General features: G+C 37.9%; 1 protein-coding gene across 2 annotated transcripts in view; it reads right to left on the bottom strand.

Annotated features, from left to right (window-relative positions):
- Positions 1-21772, bottom strand: part of nkain2 (sodium/potassium transporting ATPase interacting 2) — a gene marked incomplete at its 3' end in the record, with an annotated part of 246288 nt that extends 224516 nt beyond the window's left edge. The window contains exon 1 of one of the 2 annotated variants that reach the window (XM_079830960.1): positions 20757-21772. In XM_079830960.1, the coding sequence (XP_079687086.1) occupies positions 20757-20810 (54 nt within the window). In that variant the 5' untranslated portion in view covers positions 20811-21772. The remainder of the gene's footprint in view (positions 1-20756) is intronic. The other variant, XM_079830961.1, reaches the window with a different exon arrangement.
- Between the last annotated feature and the right edge of the window lie 3971 nt (positions 21773-25743).

The raw sequence follows: 25743 nt of genomic DNA, 5'->3' as shown, positions 1-25743 counted from the left end.
GACTTGTATTTCATTGCAGACAATATGAACACAAAATATTTCATGTTTTGTCTGGTCAACTTCATGTCATTTGTAAATATGCATCCTTTCTTGTCATTCAGACCTGCAACACATTTAAAAAAAAGTTGGGACAGTAAAGCATTTACCACTTTGTAATGTTGCCATTCCTTTTCACAACACTTAAAAGACGTTTAGGGACTGAAGACACCAAGTGATGAAGTGTTTCAGGTGTAATTTTGTCCCATTCTTCCTGCAAACAAGTCTTAAGGTGGGCAACAGTACGGGGTCTTCGTTGTCGCATTTTGCGCTTCAAAATGCGCCACACATTCTCTATTGGAGACAGGTCGGGACTGCAGGCAGGCCAGTCAAGTACCCGTACCCTCTTCCTCCGCAGCCGGAACTTTGTAATGTGTGCAGAATGTGGTTTTGCATTGTCTTGTTGAAATATGCATGGACGTCCCTGGAAAAGATGTCTTCTTGAAGGCAGCATATTATGCTCCAAAATCTCTATGTACTTTTCAGCATTAATGGTGCCTTCACAGAAGTGCAAGTTACCTTTGCGCCCTTGTCCTTTACGCACTGAAATTCCTCCAGATTCCTTGAATCTTTTAATTATGTTATGCACTGTTGAATGTGAAATATCCAAATCTCTTCCTATCTTTCTTTGAGGAAGATTGTTTTTAAACATTTCAATAATTTTCTCACGTATTTGTTGGCAAACTGGCGATCCTCGGCCCATCTTTGCTCCTAAAGGATTAGACCTTTCTTGGATGCTGCTTTTGTACCAAATCATAATTACAATCACCTGTTGACATCACCTGTTTCAAATCACATCATTATTTAACCATTTTACCTCATTACTAGCCCTAAATTGCTCCTGTCCCAACTTTTTTTTAAATGTGTTGCAGGTCTGAATGACAGGAAAGGATGCATATTTACAAATGACATGAAGTTGACCAGACAAAACATGAAATATTTTGTGTTCATATTGTCTGCAATGAAATACAAGTCAAAGTAAATTTAGAAATCACTTCTTTTTTATTATTATTATTTGCGTTTTCCATACTGTCCCAACTTTTTCTGATTTGGGGTTGTACTAGTATATAACCAAAGCTATAAGCTGTGAAATCAAGCATATCTCGTTCTTAATGTTTATTTAGTTAGTGTATGTTCTAGCATAGCATACAGCTACCTGATTAGTTTAGTTTATACACCACGGTTGCACTTACCCTACATTTTAAAAGCCCCACTTTAATGTTTATACAATTTAAAAAAAATCCTGTTGTATTTATTTTGGGCACCTGTTCTGTATATTATAGTTTTTTTTATCCTTTATTATTTACCTTATAGGTACATTACTATATTATGATTTTGTATTGGTATTATTACTTAGTTTATCAACTGAAATAATTTATAATATGTTAGGCATGTTAAGCTACCACGTTGGGTCCTAAGCGGACACTATTTCACAGGAGGACACGATTTCTCATGAAACCGGCGGACCCGGGTTCGAGTCCCGCTTAAGCCTTGTTTATACTCGACGCGTCCAAACGAGCGCAAGGGTGCGCGCGGCAAAAATGATGTCAACGCGGAGTAGGTGGTCGTGCACATTGAGAGTGCAAGACCCCATCGCTTGGTGAAGTGCACGTCAAATTTTGTGACTTTGCCCGCGGCTCTGCAACCGAAGATGCACAAGTTCGAGGAGAGTCTCATCACACCGGCACCAGTTTGTGCATCTAAATCAGTTGCTTATATTTACAAAATGAGCCAACAATAGCAGAAATAAGCCCTATTAATGAAAATAAAGATCTATGTTTAATAAAAATGTTCACGAAACTAATTAAAAATGTTTAGAGAAAATAGAAAATGTTTAAGAGATCGTTAATTTAGTTGTATACATGTTCTCCCATCCATATATTCTGTCACAATACTGGGTTCACTGGGTTTTACACGCAATGTATTTCTTCTCACCGCTGTTTCCTGATGGTTTATTGAACAATTACTCAGAGTTTAAGTATAAACACCTCCCCAAACGGACAAGGCATGCGTGCAGTCAGCGGAGGCTCGTGCTGCAGAGCCAGACGAAAGTATAAACAAGGCTTTAGAGCCGGCAGGTTCGAACAGGAGGGGTTATATTGGTAACCACAAGTCAGTTTACAGTAGCCATTGACTTCCATAGTATTTTTTTTCCTACTATGGAAGTCAATGTCTAATGCCAACTGTCTGGTTACCAACATTCAGAGGCGGACAGTGGTGAAGTATTTTTTACTTTCTACTCAAGTACATTTTTCAAGTATATGTACTTTATCAATGTTCTTCTTTGAAAACTTTTACTTCACAACATTCCAAAGCATAATATTGTACTTTTTACAGCACTATGTTTCATATTGAATATCATTTAAAACTTTATAATATAAAAAATGTAGTACTTTCTTACTTTTACTCAAGTAAAAGTAATTCAAAGTTTTACTCGAGTACAAGTAGAGAAAGTACCATTTTTTTATGTAATTAAGTATTAAAGGAAAAAAAAAAACCTTTTATTTATGAAACGTAGTGCAGTAAAAAGTATGACATTATGCTTTGGAATGTAGTGAAGTAACATTTTTCCAAATAAAAATAGTGATAAAGTACATATACTTGAAAAATGTACTTGAGCAGAACATAAAAATGCTTCACTACTGTCCGCCTCTGCCAACATTCTTCAAAATATCTTCTTTTGTGTTCAGCAGAAGAAAGAAACTCATACAGGTTTGGAACAACTTGAGTGTGAGTAAATGATGACAACATTTTTGGGTGAACTATGCCTTTAAAAAAGTTTTGGTCCCACTTTATATTAGGTGGCCTTAACTACTCTGTACTTGCATCAAAAAATAAGTACAATATACTTAGTGTTCATATTGTATTGCAAAACACTTTTGCTGATATTGAGGAGGGATACGGGTAGGGTTAGGGACAGGTGTGGTGGTATGGGTGAGATTAAGGGTAGGGTTAGGTGTAAGGGAAGTGTCAACAGCGTAATTATAAATGTAACAACAGAAATGAATTACAGATGTTATTACATGCAGGTATTTTATCAAATGTAAGTACAATGTAAAAACATGTATGTACACAATAAGTGCATTGTATCAAATTATTAATTTAAATGTTAGTACAATGTAGTTAAGGCCACCTAATATAAAGTGGGTCCAAAGTTTTTAGATTTTGTCAATAACAATGAAAGAGATAAATATAAAATTTGCATCAGGACGATAATTAAATGATGATTTCACATTTTTCTGTTACATGTTCATACATATTTAATATATAAAATATCTGATTATTTGGTTTAACTTAATTTTTTCCTCACCAACTTAAAATGTCATTTAATTAGTTTCAATTCAATTCAAGACTATACATTCTAAATAAACTATTATTAAAATACTGTGTATAAATGAACATCGCACCAAACATAACATAACATAACATAACATAACATAACATAACATTCCAAATTAAATGAATATAAATAAAATTCACACAGTTCATCTTTTGATGAGCCACTTGAAAGGAAAATTAATCTAATATTGCTAACTTTCTTATGAGATCTATCAGATCTAAGGCCAAAGATTAAAAATATATATATATATTTTTTTGTATTGTCTGCAACCTATCTCGAAACAACCATTAATGTGATTCGTGTACTTTATTATGTGAACACCTTGCTTGGAAAGGCTTTGCCAAGAACATAAAATGCAAATTCAAATAGATTCAGAAAACAAAACCAGCCAAAAGGCATCATGATACACATAATGCATTTCTTGTGCTGTTCTGGGCTTTGATGGGTCAAAAGGGCAACTATGAGGAGTCTGGATCCTCTGTGTTCAGCTACTGGGCAACATTCCAACATTTATACCTATTGTTGCTAGGAGACATTCCCGCTAATGTTTATGGCTCGCCTCAATCAACTGGGAACCTGGCAAATAGCGTGCAGCACAGCGCAGGTATCATCACTGTAACCTTTTGTGTTCTGAAATCTCACGACTACGAAAGAGGCATCCGGGGCGGGAAAAGAAAGGTTAATGTAATGCCAAAAGGAAGGAGAAAACTCTGAAAAATGTCCTGCAGCAAAGAATTATTCCCACCACACCTTTGCAGCAATTGTGTTTATTGGTTTTGTTAAGCTGGAAATGATTTATAACATTTGAAAAGCCATTAAATCTTTCTGTCTTTTTAGATTTTGGATTGTGTGAGAAGCCAATGCAATTCACTAGTCAAATATCAAGGACTTATTTTCCCTGAAAGGCAGCACTTCAGTTGCAGTCACAAAGCCAAAGAGCTTCAGTTGTTCACGGTGCTATTCTCTCCCTATCCGGCTTGTCAATCTGGCATTATTTATAATCAAATTCATGAAAATATTAGCAAACAAATCTGATTCAACAGTACAACTTACTTAACAAATCGATGGATTACACCAAGGCGAAAGGTTTCCAGTGACATGATTTTTGTCTGTCCACAGAGAATGTATGTTTCCATCCACCTAATTTTATGCAAATGTTGGGCACATTGCATAAAAAAATGGCAAATGGAACGCCAAGATGAGCATTCATTCTAAAATTGTGCATAAAAAAGCATATTTGCTCAACTGGGACGGATCACTGTTTGATCCGATAAATAGACATGCGCATAAACTTCTATTGAATTAACATTTACAGATTAAACCATCCCTTGATGCACAACAACAACAAAAAATCATGTGCCTTTGCCTCAACAGTGGATGTGATTGGATAACTGGACTAACTAGTGGACCAATCATTGCACAGCATCACAAATGTTAGTTTGGTCGATTGCTTTTCCAAACACCAGGCATCCACCCCCAAAAGCAAGATATCCTGACAGCGTTTATTGCATGGTGCTTTATTCGTAAAATGTTTTATGCAATATTTCAATTTTGCGCAGTTAAATTTGCATCTTTGGATGGAAACATATGCTATATTGCCAAAAATGTTGTGGGATGCCTGCCTTTACATGCACATGAACTTAAATGACATCCCATTTTTAATCCGTAGGGTTTAATATGGAGTTGGCCCACCCTTTGCAGCTATAACAGCTTCAACTCTTCAGGGAAGGCTTTCCATGAGATTTAGGAATTTTTGACCATTCTTCTAGAGGCGCAATTGTGAGGTCTATCGGGTTGAGGTCACAACTCTTACCGTGACTTTATGGACCTTGCTTTGTGCACTGGTGCGCAGTCATTTTGGAACAGGAAGGGGCAACCCCCAAACTGTTCCCACAAATTTGGGAGCGTGAAATTGTCCAAAATGTCTTGGTGTGCTGAAGCATTAAGAGTTCCTTTCACTGGAGCAAAGGGGCCAACCCCTGAAAAACAACCCCACACCATACTCGTCCATCGGATTGCCAGACAGAGAAGCGTGATTCGTCACTCCAGAGAACACCTCTCCACTGCTCTGAGTCCAGTGGCGGCGTGCTTTACACCACTGCATCCGACACTTTGCATTGCACTTGGTGATGTAAGGCTTGGATGCAGCTGCTTGGCCATGGAAACCCATTCCATGAAGCTCTCTACACACTGTTCTTGAGCTAATCTGAAGGCAAAACGAAGTTTGGAGGGAGGTCTGTAGCTATTGACTCTGCATAAAGTTGGCGACTTCTGCGCACTGTGCGCCTCAGCATGTGATGACCCCGCTCTGTGATTTTACGTGGACTACCACTTTGCAGCTGAGTTGCTGTTGTTCCCATTTGCTTCCACTTTGTTATAATTTATTGCACTTATTGCACAGGTGGCAACCTATCACGGTACCACACTTGAATTCACTGAGCTCCTGAGAGCGACCCATTCTTTCACAAATGTTTGTAGAAGCATCTGCATGCCTATGTGCTTGATTTTATACACCTGTGGCCATGGAAGATTTGAACACCTGAATTCAATGATTTGGAGGGGTATATAGCGTACATAGTGTAGTTTGTGAAACTAATGTCACAATAATAGCCAATCAGACAATATTTCATGTTTTATAGTCATGTGAGGTTAAGTGCAGTTCGATTTCCAACCAATGATATTGCACAGAAGGGCTATTTGTAGATGGATGGCGAAGTACTGTAATTCAAACCAAAATGTTGCACAAAAAACTGATTTACATGAAAAAGAGCTGTCACTCGTTTAATTATGTTGAGGTGTAAGAAAGGAAGTTTGCAAAAAAGCATGTTAATGCAGCTTTAAATGCATGGTGTACAAAAACATTCATTTATACATGGTACAGTTATGGCATCAATGCTCTGATAAGACAGAATGTAAATATTTGGATTAATTATGCAAAACAGCTTCCGAAACCATCTGTTAGTTTTGGAAAATCAAGGTCAAGTCGCAAAGGCATTGCACAGCAATTTGGAGCAATATTCTGCCAGTGCGATTGTTGTGTTTGGCAAAGGATCCCTTTCCGTCTGTACGCTAGGAATCTGTTTACTTCTGATCCATAAAAAAGGAGAGTTGTCGCAGTACTTTTACATGCTTATGGACGAACTCAATCAAACACAATGCACCACATTAACCTCAAGAAAATCTACATTTGGCAAATCACCTGCATTCAGGAGAGTAATTAATTTCAAGAACACAAGCCTTTCTCCTGCATACAGCTGATTACGATGAAGGAAAACAACAATTAAACCTTTGTTTTTGTGGCGTTCGAAGAGGAAAGATGACAGCAGACATTTATACCTGTTTGAAAACAAAGCAATTATAGAAATGTGTAGTGTCAGGTGTAGACTATTTCAAGAGAGTTTAGAAATAAACTCAGTTCATGACCTCAAGAACAACAGATGTCTGTCAGTCTCTGGGCAATCTGTTTTTCGCCAATGAGGACACAATCTAACAAGTTTAACTATTTACCCATTCCTATTTTTACTCCCAAAGTAACATTTGAGTTAACAATCCATCTTGGGTTTATTTGGCTAAACATACACTGAAATATATATATATATATTTGTACTGCTTGTTCAAATTGCTTAGTTAAAATGAGCTAAAGCAACAGAATTGCTATACATTTTGACTGTGTTCAATCCACTTAAATATAAGTCAAATTGAAGTTTACTTAATCCGTTTGTGTTGAGATTACATGAATGATTTGTGTTGCATTAACTGAAACTGGGCGGGGCTTGTTAGTTCCCAGCATGCTTTGCATATGTCTAAATCAAGAGAGAATAAATGTTATTTTACATGTAAATGTGTTGTAAAAGTGTGTGTTTTTGAGCAAGGGGGAGAGTTGGTTGTGTTCAATAGTGTTTCATATTCCGTTATGTTGGAAATATTAGAACAATTTAAATTACAGTGGTTTACCATTGTGGAGACGAGTGGAGCATTTTCTTAGGCTGTGGACTAAAAAAACGAATGTCATAACGGCTTTGTTTAAGGAGTGTAGCATTTATGATACTAATGTGTGCTATTGTTAGCTAAAAGTTTGTCAACTAGCTAGTGCAGTATTATAATTCAGTTATGTAACATTAAAATATATGAAATTGAAATTGAATGCCTGAATCATGTCAGGGAGCCATATAAAATTCACTTTGAGACTACTTAATTGGGTCACTTAAAATGTTTTCTCTCTATGATGTTGAAGTAACATGAACAAATGATGTTTGTTTAACTTAATTGATTCATGTGGGAACAATGTACACAATTAAATCATGTAAATCCAAAACACTTTTTTTCAGTGTACATTTGTGGCTGAGAATTATTTATTTGCTATGACAGTACAAGGTGTGGACAAAGCATAAACAAATAAGAAAAAAAAGACAGATGTACAACTTTATTTCATAAATGTTTCTGAAATGACAAATGCAGAAGCTGATGAAAGTTAAAGTAAAATTAAATTGAAAGTTAAGTTAAAATCTCCTTCTGTTTTATGGACTTCGACATGTTACTTTAGTACAATTAATTATAAATAATGCGTAAAAATGAACACATTTAATCATGATTCCTAACTCTGTGACAATTCTACAGGTAACTTACTGAAAGCAAACAGCATGAAACCGAACAAGGACAGATTAATTACAGAATGCTGTGGATTGCAGCTCAATGATAGACAATGATATGAAAATAGACAAAAATGATATTGACTGAAATGAAAGATTCTGTAATATCTATTCAACTCATTTGCCACAATAACATATTTGATTTATCCTCATTCAAGAGATTTTACTTTTAGAAAGCATTGATATATGTGATTAATTGTGATTAGTTTTATTAATTATGCAATTAATTCAATCAAATCATTTAAAGTAACAAAGAAACAGGCTTGGCGATCAATATTTATGATATAAATCAGACTATAAACACTAAATCTATTGCATACTGTAGTTTATTCTGGCCAAGTACTGCCCACTTACACGGAGAAAAGCCTTCTGATGAACATGTAAAATGACCAACTGTTGTTGATAATGGTGTGAAGAGGCAGAAAAATCTGAAATCGATGCAGCTACAACAACAGACTGCCGTACGACAAAGTGGTAAAACGTTCAAATAATGATGCTTCAGTTTCCATAAAAGCTTACAGAGATAACAAGGATATTAGGACAAAATTTGAGAGAACCACATAGTCAGAACTTCTCTCAAAGACATGAGGAACAGATGATACTCAAAAAAAAAATGTTATACGTTTCAATGCCATGAACTAGGGGTGGGCGTTATTCCAGTAGACATGATTAATCGTAGAAATTTGGAGAACTTGTCTTCATCACAGTTACACTCACATGACATTGCTGCGCTGCATAGTAACGAAAGCTTATTGTTTACATAATGCATAAGTTTAGCATTGTGTAAGCCCTCCTGTACAAACCGCCTGCTCCAAGCAGGACTCAAACCCGGGTCTGCCGGCATGAGAGTCAGACACTCTAACAAGGAGGCTAAAGGCTGCAACCTCTAGCGTCAATCGCTAGAGCGTCTCTTGAGATCAGAGAAGTGAGGTTTACTCGCACAGCAACTAGGCCTACTAGGCCTCCGTTACACTTGCGATTTAAAAACAAGCACAATAACTAATTTCGCTATATGCGCACACTGTCTGAAGGATGGCTTTTGAGCGCTGAGAGACACACGCACATAAAGCTGCTGCTCAGAGCTTGAGTTCTTTTTGCCGCCTAATTGCAAGTGTGTTTGACTGCATCCCGCACAAACCACGGCCCTACAAATTACGCACCTACTACAAGTTATGCCCCCACAATGAGACAGCCATTCAGGATGTCATCAGAGCCCCTCCCTCTGGAATCGCGGATGTCGTCACTAGTACCGCTCTTCTTCTACTTCACTTTCCTCTGTTCACTATCGCCACCTAGTGATAAGGCATACAGATCGTATTACATCGATCACCAGACGTCGCAAGTCATCCTGTTTGTTTTCATCAATTTTAAATGTACTTTACTTTTGAAACGGTGCATTTTCATTTTATGGCAGGGGTAGGTTTAGGGTTGCGGGTAGGTTTTTAGCTATAATCACCATGAGTCTGTGTAGATTTGACTGTATAATTTAGGGCTGTCACTAATGACTATTTTTATATCGATTAATATACCGACTAATCGATTAATCTATCGACTAATTTATCACAATAATTTTCAACAATTTTACTTAAAAACATTTCATTTAACTTGCAACGTTGGCCTTCAGTAGTGTACTATAAAAAAGTATAAATGTAAACAAGCCCTTGACAAAATGTAAAACTAAAAGAGTAAAAATGTAAAAAGGTACAAATTTGTAAACCAACATATAAAAAAAGAATATCAGCAAATACTGTTTATATATAATAGTGTTGTCATGATACCAAAATTATGACTTCGATACGGTACCAGACTAAAATACCTCAATACCGATACTGAATCCATACCATGGCAAAAAAACTGTAAAAGTAATTGAATAATATGACAGAACTTACTATTCATTGTTTTAGGGTTAAAAAACACTAAAAACTCACTTGGCCGGCATGTTCCTGCCCTGCTTCACACAGAATATTAGATCCGCCCCTTTAAGAGCTGCACGGACCAAATTCATTGTAACACATCCGACTTCTCATTCAACTCTGTATACGTTCACTAAAGACATATCCGACTGCGTTTACCAGAATTCTCGCCAGGACGTGCATTTTTACAGATTTTTTTACCATTAAAACCCAATAATCCGCGAAACTGGCGTCGCGATCTGTCTGAGTGAACGCCGGCTGCGCGTGCTTCAGGTCAGAGTCTGGCAGCGTGCGAGCACGTCTCCGGCTGCGGCGCACTTCTGTTGCGTTCTTTTTCCTGAGCTGCGCGTATATATTTGACTGCTCTGCTTCCATTGTTTAGTGAACGGTGGAAGCAGAGCTCACACACACGTCCTCACTTCTGCTGTCACACATTGACGCAGATTAAGAAATACAGCTCTTATTAGAGTGCTGTCATTTTTTAAAGTACCAGTACTAATACAATTTCATATCGTACCCAACTTACCAAGTCGACTAACAATATTGACGTTGACTAATTTACAGCGTCGACGTAGTCGATTGTATCTAGGGCCGATATCGGCCGCGATACTGACAAAATAGCTGGATCGGGGATCGGAAAAATTAACAGATCCACAAGCCGATCCAGGTGGTTTGTTTTTTTTTCATCGCAGCAGAACCTACGTCATTCGTTAGCTTCATGTGTGTCGCATGCTAGAAGCAACATGGAGCAAGCCAGAGAGTCGGCTGTGTGGAGGAGATATTTCACGCTTGCCACGCCAACTATTTCGTCGGCTGTTTGCAATGTCTGCAAAGTAACTTAAATGTTTCGAGGGGAGGTGGTATTACTGCAAAGTCAGGGTTTTTCCTGCATTGAAAATTTTAAAAAAATTATAGTCTCAAAAAAATTTCCAAAGCCTAATTTGATGAGTTATTGTGATTTACGAGTGATGTAGAATAGATGCTGCACTTGTGACTAAGTGACAGAGAAAACGATCAGAGAGCTCCTCCCCCGCGCACACTCTCTGGGTCTTCAAAATAATCAGTGTTAGCTGTTAGCTCTTTCTCATATTTCACATATTAATCCAAATCAAAAGGTCGGAAGACCGAAACCATGTTGCACGTGACACATTCGGACAATTTTGTCCTTGAATTACCGCTGGGTGTGAATTGCGCTCAAAAAACGTTGACTCTTCTCTGACCAGCTGACATAAAGCATACTTTCAATAAACGGGAAACAAATTATATTCAGTTATGAAGTGTTTTCTGTGTGTTGACATCTTTCGCAATGTTCTAACAGACGGGATTCGCACACAACGCGTCTGCAAATGTCCGATTCGTGACCTAATGACTCCTTTGAACTGAATCATTTTAACGACTGGTTAGAACAACTGATCTGTCCAACACTGACTCACGAATCAGTTTATTAATTTACTCAGAACGCATCTGAAATGAGAACACAAGTGTGCTTACCCAATTTAGCAAGAGTGGGTAGTAAGAATTATTTTACAGTATTTCAGCTTATTTCTGTTGACAATGTGTAGTAAAATAAACAGCCTACAATCATTTAGACTGGAGTGAGGTGAAACAGAACAAAGTTGTTATTAGCTAGCTGATAATTTTTATTAAATTGCATATGGCAGAAAATTAGGCTATTTGTTCATTTTTAATGCTACTTTTTAATATTGATATGATTATATACCAAAACAATTATCTGTAGTGTAAAAATTTTTTGGTAACTGTCAGATTACTATTGTATGTTTGACCAATCCACTGTTTTTTGTTCCCACTGCTAGGGCTGCTCGATTATGGAAAAAATCATAATCACGATTATTTTGGTCAATATTGAAATCACGATTATGTAACACGATTATTTCACATGACTTTGGGAATGTGTTGTATTTATTAAAAATACACCTTTCAACAATTCAATTGAAATTGTAACATTTGTTGTACTTTTTGAACTATTAAAATAAATAATATAACATATATATTCAAATCAAAGTATTCACGTAAAAATGATAATCACAAATAAATAAGATCAACAATATGGTTCGGCTAGATATGCTTTTCAGGTACGTCTAACATTAGTTTTCAGGTACAGAAATGTCTCAAATGTAAAATAACATTGCATATTTGAGTGCATAAATTAAAGATGAATCCTATTAAACTTACAAAAGCTATTCAATCCGGATCGGATATGCGTCGTCTTTATCGACTGTATAAAGTTCACTTAAGGCATATACAGACTATGTCTGCTAGGATACTCATCAAGATGGACATGTTGACATACGTTTTGTGTGAGTTTGTCCGTTCAAGAGCAAGACTTGAAAGAGAACTCAATATTTGCGCGCTGTGAGACGTGTGCGCGCTCTCGGATGAGCGCACAGAGATACATTTCCTCACAGCGCGCGCGGCTTCTCATTCGCGTCTTCTGGCACTAAACCCGGGTGATGACGGTGAAAACGACTGGTCATATTCAAACATACGGCAGCACTCGCATGCATTGAACAAAGTTTACAAAGAGAGAATTATTTGAAAAATATGAGGGGAAAAAAGGACGTTTACACGGCACCCCTGCTCTCGTCAGTTTTTGTTTCTTTATTAGATTGTCATAGGTCACTCTGTTTAATTTTCAAGTGGTTAAACAAATTCGTGGTGTTCCTTTGCGTTGCAGCCACTACCATGTAGCAAATCTTGCACGTAGCATGTTTCTGCTCGTCGTCTGATTCCTCGAAGCCAAACTGCTCCCAGACAACGGAGTTGGTTTTGCCTTTTTTGCTCACCAAACGCTGCTGTAACTTGCCCTCCTTCTGCCATCTTTACTCGCGCCGAGTTTTTAAATTCCAGCGGATGATATGCACACGAGACTCCCGATCTGAGAAAGTTTGTGGCTTCGGGAGGGGCGGATGAGCGCATGCGCGTTTCATTCAGAACGCAAGGCAAAATAATCGTTTTTTCTCGATTGTACTATTTTGGTGATCGTTGGGAGGCAAAATCGAAATCGAAATCGAAATCCGATTAATTGCACAGCCCTACCCACTGCTACATTTTATTTATTTAAAGAAGTTTGATTACATACTATTTTAGATTTGAATGCACAATTGTTTTTTAAATAAATATGAATTCAACACTTTACATACATCTGTTATTTTGTCTTAGTTATGTTTAGTTAGTAAAGTCTGGTGCCTTTAGTCTCTTCAAGGAAGGTATAAGGTGGAAGATATACAGTTTATTATTAATTCAACAATAGTATCGGATCGGTATCGGGTATCGACAGATACACAAAGCCCAGGCATCGTTATCTGGACTGAAAAAGTTGGATGGGTGCACCCCTAATTGTATCGACCAATCGCGACAGGCCTAGTCTAATTTATGTTTTAGTAATAGCTGTTATAGAATGGTGCAGGTAAGACATCACTTTGTAAGCCAATCGACAGTTAGCATCGCACTGGTCGCCTCGACAAAAAACATCCTCAAGGATTTTCCCATAGGCTTTTGGGTTATCGCAAAAAACAAGCTCTGTGATCTACAAAGGTTTATGATACTTGCACGTTTAGTCCATCAAGATAATTATCACAGACGAAGACAACTTTTATGAATTCTGAAGCCTAAAAGCAGTCGCCAAAAGTAAAAGGCTAAAGGTAAGCTATAAATGAACTACACCACAGTCCCACGATCTTAAACATCACCATCACTAAGCTTCCGACAACTCTTTCAGTTGCTATCTAAAAACATTTTCCCAGAACATTTGAGCTAGAATAGTTTACAAGAGCAAAATTACAAGCATGATGAGGCAGTAAAAGCGGTGTGATGACATTTAATGATAACATTTAACACGTACCAGCTTCAAAAAAATTCTAGAGTGGGGTAATACTAGGCAGGGCTCCAGACTAACTTTTTTCACTAGGAGCACAGTGGCCCCCAACTGAAAATTTTAGGGGCACAACCAGAAATTTTGGGGGCGCACACCGTAAATCAACATGCTAACCAAATCTACTAATTTCCACTGTATTAGGGATCGGTATCGTTAAGGTTTTAATGGTATTACTACTCTTACCGATACTGCTTCTCGATCCGGTACTTTAACAGTATTCTTACCGGTTCTTTTTATTATACTTTATTTTTTTTTTTTTATTAAAAAAAAAACATAATTAAGAACATAATTAACATGGCTTTATAATCTGAAAAGTAAATTATCTAGAGCAAAAGAAACCGCAAAGTTTGAACAAAAATATAAAACATCTATTTGTAAATGGTTCCAGTGTGCAGGTATTCGGAAGGTCTGCTAACATTAATATTACAGTAAAGAACAAACCTACAAAGAAATCTTATAAAGTAATGAAATGTAAAATAACACTGCATAGTTTTCACTGTATAAATTGATAGATTAATGCTTATAAAAGCTAAAGTTATTAATTCAAGATATGTGAATATTTTCTATTTGCCTTTTGTTCGATTCGAATTAATGGCTCAATCGTCAGCAGGTTTATTAGACGCTGCCCCTTTAAGACCGAAAGCAGAACTAAAAATATCATATTCTCCTATTTCTCCAAACTATTTACGCACATTTAAGATATAAACTGTTAAAATAACTACTCTCCAATCCGGTCATTTTGACACCGGCTATTTGTTGTTTATTTGATGGTGTAGGCTTCGTGTGAATATTAAGTGCAAGTCGGTCCATTTCGCAGCACACACACATAAGCCGCCTTGAAGTTGGAAACAGCGTCTCTTGCGCGGATTATTGTGCATTTAATAGCTCTTTATTATCAAACACATCCCGCAGTTTAGCAACAGTAGAGACTGCAGTTTACAACAATCACTGATTCTGACGTTTAGTTTAGGTTTAAGGAGAAATGACAGCGCAAGGCTGTGAAGGGAAGGATGTCACGCTCGACTGAACACGGCACTGAACACTGAACACGGAATAGTTTTACCTCATACCATCTTTGTATAATTCTTGGAAGCCAAAATCGAAAATAAAATTAGATTAATATCACAGCACATCCCTAAAGTTTAAGCAGACTAAACTTTTGTTTAGTTCTTGGCCATCGTCCCTCATTAAGCTGACTGTGGTGTTGTGTTCGCTGTAGCTCGTTCGCTTTCTCTCTCTTCTGGATTGCGAATGGCAAAAATGCATCACGGACAAATGGTTTAATATGATCTCATATAGAAACGGCTGGCAAAGATAGAATTTGCCAGACATAACGTCTATGAATTATAATTAGTAAGTGTATTTTCTTAATTTCTCCAGTACCGACAGCAGGCAAATTTACTGGTCGCACATGTGCGACTGGATGTAAAATTCAGTCGCACACTTTCAAATTTTAGTCGCACTCTGGAGCCCTGCTAGGGCTGTAACGATTTGACCAAAAATAAAAACCTCGATTTATTGAATATTTTGTATAAGTATAGCATAGTAAAAATGTGTTATATTGAAATTGGAGGCAAGAATTATGAAATTTCAATTATATGAGAGAAAAAAAAACAATAGTGTGACATATATCGTTATCATTAAATAAAATTACTCACATCGTGATTTAAAATTTTGGTCAATGGTCATATCGCCCTAGCCTGGCTCCGCCCCCCTACCTACTTCCGCTCAATTTTCATTTTTCTTCAGTACTCCGTCTGGGATTGCGATATATTCTCTGGTTTTCTCCGACCAAATTTTAACTGGTCCAATCAGCGAACAGAGGGAGTGGCTGAGAACGATGACGTTGATGTCATCCGCTAGTTTGAGTTGTAGTTCAGTAATGGCGGCGGAGAAAGATACGAGCGAAGCCATTCATTCCATTGTGGCACCGCTGCCAAATATCCAGAAATTAAAGCCGGAGCAAGAACAATCTTTGCTGAGAGTTGGTGTCCATGATGTTGTGGCCCTCCTCCCCATGCGGTTTGGGAAAAGTTTGATTTTCCAGCTCGCTCTGTTAGTGGTGAAGGAGTTGGCTAAAGCCCATTTGGACGGTAATTGTTTCTCGTGGGGAGAAACAATTACAGTGATTTTATTGTCTAGTCAGTGATTTTATTGCCGTCCACCACCCGCTTAAAAATCCCCGGCCGAATTACATACTGTTTTTAGACAAACACCAAGGTCGTGTGGTCATTTAATCCACATCATTGACCACTGCGGAGCACCGTGCGGTTGCGCTTCGCAGTAATTTGGATGCATTTTAATCTAGATCTGATCTAGACTTTTATTTCTTGAAATGCAGGCAAGTATTTACAAGAGCAATATATTTCATCACCGCTCAAAAAATAAAACGAAGAAAAGCACATAAAAATTTGAAATGGGCCGTTATTTACATTTATTCTATATTCATATACACCACAGCATTTATTCTTATCATACCAAGCATATGACATTTTATTTACAGCATACAATCATGTTATTGACCACGTGAGCAGAGCGTTCCCGATCACAAAACTCGCCCCTCCACCATGAATATATCACCATCCGAATGCACAAGTTTTAGGTTTTATCACTGAGGTGGCGGGCAAATTTATTTTTACGGGCTTCCATGTGAGAAACAGAGGCGAACGGCGAATGACATACGTCACGACCAAACGTTAGCGATTGGTTATGGCAGATCCAGAGTGGCTCTGAGCACATCCAATAGTTTTAAACTTCAACAGAGTACCCGCCTTCAAGGAAGTTAAATGGATAGTTCACCCAAAAAATGAAAATTCTGTCATTTACTCACCCTCAAGTTGTTCCAAACCTGTATGAGTTTCTTTGTCCCTACTATGGTAGTCAATGGTTGCTCTATCTGCTCGGTTACAAACATTCTTCAAAATATCTTCTTTTGTGTTCAGCAGAACAAAGAACATTTTTGGGTGAACTATCCCTTTAACGCTTGTCAATGGAGAGTGGCCAGACTCTCTGTACAAATGAAATGTACGAGAGTCTGGTTGGACCAGGCTAATATCGCCCACCCCTACCATAAGACCTGCAACATCAGCAGCAATCTGCTAAAACAAATCTTCCTGATTGACCGGTAAAAAACTTGTGCACGCCTGATTCCCAGAAGTTCCCTTGCGGGCAGCCAACTGGAACTGCCGGATTTCACCAGCTGTATTCATCTTAGTATACAATATGCATCATAGGGCGGCTGTTGGAGGCTTGAAGCTAAGAGGGCAATTTGAAAACGTTATCAAGTTCTTTATCAGCCATAATAAAGTCAAACTATTTTACCAGATGTCCTTCCTTGCATCTTTGAGCAATCTCTATGAACACATCCCCTTGAGTATACAATATTCCTTTCGTTGCATCCATGTCAGAATGTTGGGCCTCCAGGCCAGATTGTTAGACCACAGGCATTTATACATGCCAGACACAAAAACCACCAGAGAGAATACTCTCATATACTATGGACATTTTATCTCTATTATTGCCTTAGGCAATAAAAACGGGTCTGCCTGGTAATTTAGCAGAGCTGGGTGCATTATGTGTTTTCTACAGCCACTCCTATTGAAGAAAAGAGAGCTTTTTTTCTTCATAACTCTGACACTACATGCTGGTCCACATGCTGGCTTTTAGTAAAAAAAAAAAAAAAAAAAAACCCAGTTGTTGGCGGAAATTGTCACACAAATGATATCAACCCAGTATCTCTCACATAAGACCATACTTATATTATATTTATACAATTTCAGCCTTTTTAGCATCTTTTTTATGCTACTTCTTTTCACAAAAGAAGATATTTAGAAGCATGTTTGTAACAAAGCAGAGAGAGCAACCATTGACTACCATAGTATTTTGTTCCCTACTACAGTAGTCAATGGTTGCTCTATCTGCTTGGTTACAAACATTCTTCTAAATATCTTCTTTTGTGTTCAGCAGAACAAAGAAACTCACACAGGTTTAGAACAACTTGAGGGTGAGTAAATGAAGACAGAATTTTCATTTTTGGGTGAACTATCCCTTTAATGCTAGCCGTGAAGTCTAAGGGCGTTTTCACACCTGAAAGTCCGCCCCAAGGTCCGAATCGAGGTTCATGTTTTGATACATTTTAAACATTCAGTTAGTTTTGGTTTGGTTTCACATTGCAATTATGCAAGCGCACTAAAGAACTTTACATGACACACTTGCGTCCACTCGTCATCATCTATGTGGGCTGCATCTGGACATTGATTGGTTTGTAAATGGACGTGCGTCTGACGTCAGCGTCTTTGACAAGAATGACAAGAACGGACGCATATCGTTGCCACTATTGAACAGTGCGCATTGCTTGACTATTTTCTTTTCGTTATGTTTAAAAGTGGACATTTCAAGATTTATATACACATATTTCTCATTTTTGTGAGACAAGTAGCTACTGAGTTTCGGTTTATTTGAGACGCACTACAGTTCATGTGTAAAGCATGTGATCGCTCCCGCGATTATTGTCTGCTATAGACTATTTGCTTCTTATTTATTAAATCCAGGCAATTATCTGATTAAACGTTGATTAAAATTAAGATACAATTTATACGAAACAAAATTCACATTAAACAAAGGCTTTCTAAGCAAAATCATACAAAATTTCAAAGTAATTTCTGACCTTCTGTCTTCTGACATATTGCGCATCTTTTAACTTTTCATAATCATGTCAATGTAGCCTAGATTAAATTTAAAAATAACATTATAATATTTAAACATAAACAGGAACTTCCTGTAAATGGTCTGAAAGTCCGAACCATACAGAAAATGCTTTCACACTAGAAACGAATTGAACCTTTGTTCAGTTTGATCCGGACAGAGAGTACCTCTTTTCGTCGGACCAAATTTCGTCTGTTTGGTCCGGACCGTGGTACGGGGGAGGTTTCACACCTGTAATTTTGATTCGGACCAAACTGAAAATCCAGACCAAACAAGGTAGGTGTGAAAATGCTCTTAGAGAAACCAACATTATCTGAAAACGTTTTAAATAACATATATTGTGAAGTTGATATCAATGCATTCTGAAACAATGTTCATATATGTGACCCTGGACCACAAAACCAGTCACAAGTCGCACGGGTATATTTGTGGCAATAGCCAACAATACATTGTATGGGTCAAAATTATCGAAATTATCCATTAAGATATTTAGCAAATTTCCTACCATAAATATATCAAACATGTATTATTAGTAGTAGTAATATGCATTGTTAAGGACTTCATTTGGACAACTTTAAAAGGCGATTTTCTCAATATTTAGATTTGTTTGCACTCTCAGATTCCAGATTTTCAGGCCAAATATTGTCCAATCCTAACAAACCATACATCAATGGAAAGATTATCTATTCAGCTTTCAAATTATGAAACTGTATTATTATGACTGGTTTTGTGGTCCAGGGTCACATATAAGAAAATGTATAACTACTGTGGCAGTTGCCCTATAGACCATCATGATTAAACAATATGTAGCTGCACCAGCAGCAGAGTTAAAAGGCTTTTCCCCCATAAAATCGCCCTTCTTTTTCTCTTGAATTGAGAGAACATCAAGTCAATTTACTTGCTCCCGGTCTCCCCTACTTACGGAGTTGGACAAGAGGAACAAATACAAAACATTGCAATACAACAATGTGTTTCAAAACCTTCCAATTGAGGGCATCCCAGTTGTGCTCAGAATGAACTCTCTCGCAGAATAGTAGCAAACATGGGGAAAAGGGGATAGGAAAAGATCAGAGAAAAAGAAAAGAAAAGAGGACAAAAGAGAGCTTAGATCAGTGCGCCAATACAAAAAAGTTTTACATCAATCAGCACAGAAAAAGAGAAACTTGCTCGCCTATGACATCACCCCACTCAAATTGTATGCTTATGACATCATCCCGCTCTTCTAGTCATGAACACTGAGTAAGGTCTGATTAATAGACACCAGGTGGTGACATCACCCACTACAGCTGATTCTTCGGGTTAATGACCTATGTGATACATTAACCTACAAACGTCCATTTGGATTAGTGTAGTCGTGCTTGCCAGTTGTCATGTGATCTATCACGCACGTCTGATTCACCATGCCAGCTGGTTGGCATGCCGAGACAGTCGCTGGCCACTATCCATTACTGTAACTGAAAGAGTGATTCAAAAGGTGTCATACAGATAGTCTGGGAAGAGTAAAATTACTCAGCTCCGAGAATTCTTACAGGGCGCAATGTTGCTGTACAAACACCAGACTGAAATCATCTTTTAAAATGGGACTGGAAAACATTAAATGTAGAATTATAACCGTAAAAAAAAAAGCTCTAGCAGAAGCAATAAGTAATCGTTTTCTGCTTTAGTCGGTCAATGAGACTTGGCTTAGCATCTTAAACTCAAAACTCCTAATTGGCTGTCAGGACCCGTGGTAGTGGGAAGATAAGCATAAATGATAGTGGCCCCAGGCTAATGACACAAGCCCTGCCTTCATGAGCACCATCATCCCTCCGGTGTAATACAATGAGGCAGGGTTTCCACATATAGCCCTACATTATTTCCAAGATTACCCATTGCCACATACATCTTAGTGCCGTATCACTGACCGCTTGTCAGGTGGACACTTGGGTTCTTGAGTTCTCGGGATCACTACCGTTTTTGCACAATTACAACTGACAACTCTATAAAATCACATTAAATAAGGCACACTTGGCGAGTAATTCGAAAGGTTGTAGGTTCAAACCCTCTATGAACTTTCAGACTGTCCCGATTCACCAATTCACCTGTTTTTATTAGAAAGTGATGCTTTAATTTAGTAATTCGTAATGAAAGATCTTGGCTGGTCATCTGAAAGGTTGTAGGTTCAAATCCATAATATCACCATCACCGCAGGTAGAAATGACTTAAGCATTATCACTTACCAATTGCATGCCACATATAAATGCCAGCGTGCATCTTCCACTGCAACAGCCCATCTTGCCCTCCTTCGAGTCCGTGTTTCCACGTGGGTCGCTGTAACTCCACAAAATGATGCCCAGGCAATGGGTTTAAAGGGGTCTTTCTTCACTCCAAAGGCGATAGACGCGAATCAAATACGCCCTTCTGATGAAAGCATCCCGAGCGCTCCACCATGTAGGAATTAGATATGAAGAAAACTGCATGTGTTTGTCAGAAAAGTAGAATTGGGGTGTAAAGCAAAGTCAAAGAGATACGGAACACACTTCCCTAAGTTAGTGGAGAAATAACGGTATCTCCAAACCCAGCACTGAAAGACATGTCAATGTGATCTTCCAACGGGTCCGTGTCTGAGAAACAAAGCCACCCAGTGTTGTTTACGCTCTCATTGCTCCTCCCTCGCGAGAAAGAAAACGAATTAACACATTTTTAAACAGCAATGACTTGTTTTCTTTCTCTGGGAGCCGCGACGCTCTTGTTTACTTCTCCAGCAGGAAATCCACGGGAATGATGATATGAGGACAATAATCCAAGCGCGCGTCCTGCAAGAGCCTTTCAGCGCAGCTGAAACGTGTTTTCTCGGGTCCCTCAACTACTATTGGTCCCTTCCAGCGTTAACTTGCTCAGTCCGGGTGTAAAGGAGGACAAAGAAGCGGCGCATCTTGCACCATCTGACGCTCCAGATTGAATGAAGCGCACGCGGTGCTGCTCTCCGCGGGGATGCGACTCGGTTTGTTTCTCACGCAGCGGCGGGTGCTGATGCTGTACAGAGCGCAGATGAGGACCTGGACCCTCAATGCACCGGATGAGCTCTCTGCTCCCTCTCTCAGTGGGCGTGAGAGCAACGCGATATGGAAATAATGACCGTGTGGAGTTGGGGGGTCACTCGGCAAGATGCAGATATACAACGCGCTGTAATTGCTTCACTCGCCCTCAGGAAATTCCAGGTCTGAATTTAAACAGCTCCCTCGGGTTTCAAAGTCTACAACAAAAAGAAATGTTCTTGTTAGTAATTGACAATTTGCTTATTAATCTTCCATTGTTGTTGAAAGGTTATTTTGACGAGAAAAAGTTTCTTGCTGCTGCTTAAGGAAATTATATTGTGAAAACTACCTGACTGTATCCTGCTCACACGGCTACTCGCAAAATAATAATATATTGATTTGAGTTGACATCATTTTAGAATTTAGGTGTATAAAGAAAGATATATTAATAACTTTATAATGTTATAGCAGCCTATGAAGAAAAAATATTCTACAGCATAGAAACCGGCTTGCAAACAAGACAAATAACCTACTGCAACATTATGCCTAGCCTAATACGAAAGTCTTCTGAGGTTGCTGTCAAACACAGTAGAAGACATGAAAATAAACCATGGACCTTATTGAGAACAGCCATGACAGGTATGAAAGCGAGGCTGAGGGATAGACGTGTTTTCAATGGCACAAAAAGCACTTAGCAATCTTTTCCACAGCTTTGTTGGGAGTTTTTTGTCAACTGAAATTTCTTGAAAAGATATGTTTGCTGTGTTTCATCAGCAGAACAATCCAAAAACACATTAAATAACAGTACAACGAGAGATGCATGTAGGTATATCCCTCACCGCCTCATTTTCAAATCAAAGATGGCGCTGCTGTGAATAAGGTCCGATTTCATTATACTGGAGCGGACTGATATGCAGCCACAGAATGCATTGATTGACCAATCAGAATGAAGTATTCTTTAGAGCCCTGTAACAACATGCAATATATCCCTACTTTATAGGCGAATTCCAAACTGCTTTTTTGCACCCTTCGCGAAGGGGACATTTGTTCCAAACGTTATGTGAACCCCTTCACAAAGAGCCCTTCCAACAGGTCCGTTAGCGAAGGGAACATGTGACGGTCACTTCAAGGAATTTTGATTGTTTTTTTTATTGTTTATAGTCATGTTCTGCCCTTCGGAGAGAGAATGCTGGTGCAATGCAATCCCAAACAGTCGACATAAACACAGGCCCACACCCCCCCAAAAAAAGAAAATACACACACAATCAGTCTCTCTATCAGTGTTTATGACATACTTTAATTTTCCCAGCAATCTTGAGTGGCAGTACCATGTATTTACATTCCGATTTCCCGGAGGTAATGACTGCAGGGGAAATTGCGGACCCCCTCCTTCCTGTCATGCTTGTCCTCTGGTCCAGTTTAATCTCAGATTCATTTCACATATACCTGGGAAACCGACAGAATTAGTGATTCTGCGTTATGTTTGTGTGAATGTTCCATGCCACATGCCTATCTGAGATTTCCAGCCATCACGTCTGGTCGTCGCATTTGCCAAGTTTCCACACAATGTCCAAGCAAGCAAACTGTTATAAACAAATCCGGTGGACATGAATGCCATTAACCTCAGCTCGTGACAAAATTAATAATACTGGAATGTATTAGCACTACTTTAAACATGTCATATATGAATAACCTTGTATTCTTTGCATGTTCCATTAAAAGTCAATATAACTCTTTGAGACAGCTGTCTTCGATTCAGAGATTTGAATTTATTACATTCACGTGAATCACGTCACAAAATTTTAATTATCCGCCTGAAAGTGGCACACTGCTTGCATCTGATATTTCAAATCTTAATCTAGATTTGGCAAACTGGGACGAACCATTCAAAAATACGAAATCAAGGAGGACTGCGCATCTGTATGGGGAGATATCGATCCTTTAAAAATTCATGAGCTACTGCAGAGCCCATGACTTCTATCACTTTAAATTGAACACCAGACTGATGCACTTTCCTGCTTTGTGTTTTAGTGAGGTTGAACTTTGGGTTCTCCTAAATGTTTTATTTGATCTGCTCTTATTCAGTATGCCATAGGCTTTTCACCCAACTATACCAGTGAAAAATCTGTACATTAATGTTTCAAAGGTTCCTTTGCACCTTGAACACACTCATTGGCGGTCTGAACTGTGGATGTTAAAGCTGTATTGTGTCATTTAAATAACACAATGGCTATTTCGCAGATTTGCAAGACCGATGTGACGGTCACTGTGGCTTTGAATGCATTTATAGGCCGACTCCATCACAAAACATGTTCATTGTGTTATGCTAATATAGCCTATTTTCCAAAGCAGTTGTTCTAATACATCTCATATCTAAATCTCTAGTAACGTTGTAGCAGTTTGAATCGCAAATTATCATTTGCTCACTGAGACGGAATTCTTATAAAAGATTTGTGGCATGTGAGCAGATGGTTGCCCTGCTAAATAGATGTTTTTCCGAGTCGCAAAGGGTTCAGCTAAGGGCTAAATACAATTTATGCGTTATACTGTACATTAATTTAATTCACACACACACATGCACACACATGCACACACACACACACGTTGTGTTTTCATCTGGATCTGGATCTTCTTACTCTCTAGTCTACACTAACCCTACCCCTAAACTTACCCATCACAAAACTTTCTGCATTTTTACATTTTCAAAATACATCACTTTGTATCATTAAGCTATTTTCCTAATAGGGACCAAAATGTGCTCACAAGATCAAGGATTTTGGATATTGCCATCTTTGTGAGGTCATTTTGTCCACATAACATAGGGTTTATCTGGGCCACACACACACACACATATATACACACACACACACACACACACACACACACACACACACACACACACACACACACACACACACACACACACACACACACACACACACACACACACACACACACACACACACACACACACTTACACACAAATTACATCTATTAACTATTAAAAACATTTTTGTTACTTGAAATAAAGCAGATTTTTATATATATATATATATATATATATATATATATATATATATATATATAAATATTAATTGAAGACTTAAACTAAATAGAAAATTATAAGTTACCTTGGCAATAAACTGAAATATGTTTAGGTTAAAGCATGAAAAATATTAACTGGAAATATAAAAAGTAAAACGAACTAAAACTGAAATAAAAATAAATTAATAGCTATAAAAAAATTCCGAAGCAATTAACAAAATGACTTAAAATTCAACTAAAAACTATAAATACAATAAAAGCTAATTAAAAAATTCAATAAAACTTTAACAAAACTAAAATAACCTGCTTGCTTTGGATAATATATAGCATTTTTATTTACAAAAAGTTTCATTTTCTTCAGTGAGATCTCCCATAACTGCCATAAAATTATAAAAAAAATTGTCCTTGCCCAAGAACGCCCATTCTGCAGGCTTGTATATTAAGTGATTCTATTTGTCACACACCGCAACTATGGGTGTGCGTGACTGCAGTGAGGTACAGTATATTAGAGGTAATTGGTAATTAGTTCACAAAGCCAGTGTTAACAAACAGTAGCAGTCCTGCTTTACGCTACCTGTCGGTATGTCTTAATAAGTGTAACACTGAAAGCTGATTACATAAGCTCCAATAATGAGGTGTTCAATAACAGCCTACAGAAAGGCTGTTCAATTAATTTTTTAATAAGCCAGTGATTGTCCCCTCTGGGTGTTTCAGTGCCCCCTTGTGGATGTGGAATAACATTTCAGCATGCATTACAACTGTATTAAATGCTGCCATCTATTATATGTCAGGGCTGCCAAAATGTCTATTAAAGTGTGTTGATTATTTTATTTTATATTATTTTGATAAATACTTACTTTAAGCTTATTGTGTCCAAACTGGGCCAAATCTGCAGGATTCCACATACTCCTTTCCCTTTGTGAAATGAACATATACATGCAGTTATCCAAATATGCATATAGTAACAGCAATGCATGGAGCAGAATTAAAAGTTATTTTCACAACAGATGCATCATGTTCACCACCCCACAAAAAAAAATACTGTAAAAGTATACTGGCATCAAATAAACACATCACACAATGCCTGCTGCTGTGTTAGGGAAAGCACAGCACTTTTGCAGCTCTCTACTTGTATTAATCATTT

This window comes from Gobio gobio (assembly GCF_949357685.1).
Source record: "Gobio gobio genome assembly, chromosome: 12".
Lineage (NCBI taxonomy): Eukaryota > Metazoa > Chordata > Actinopteri > Cypriniformes > Gobionidae > Gobio > Gobio gobio.
Note: the sequence above shows the minus strand (reverse complement) of the source record. Positions and strands in the feature narration are given on the sequence as shown.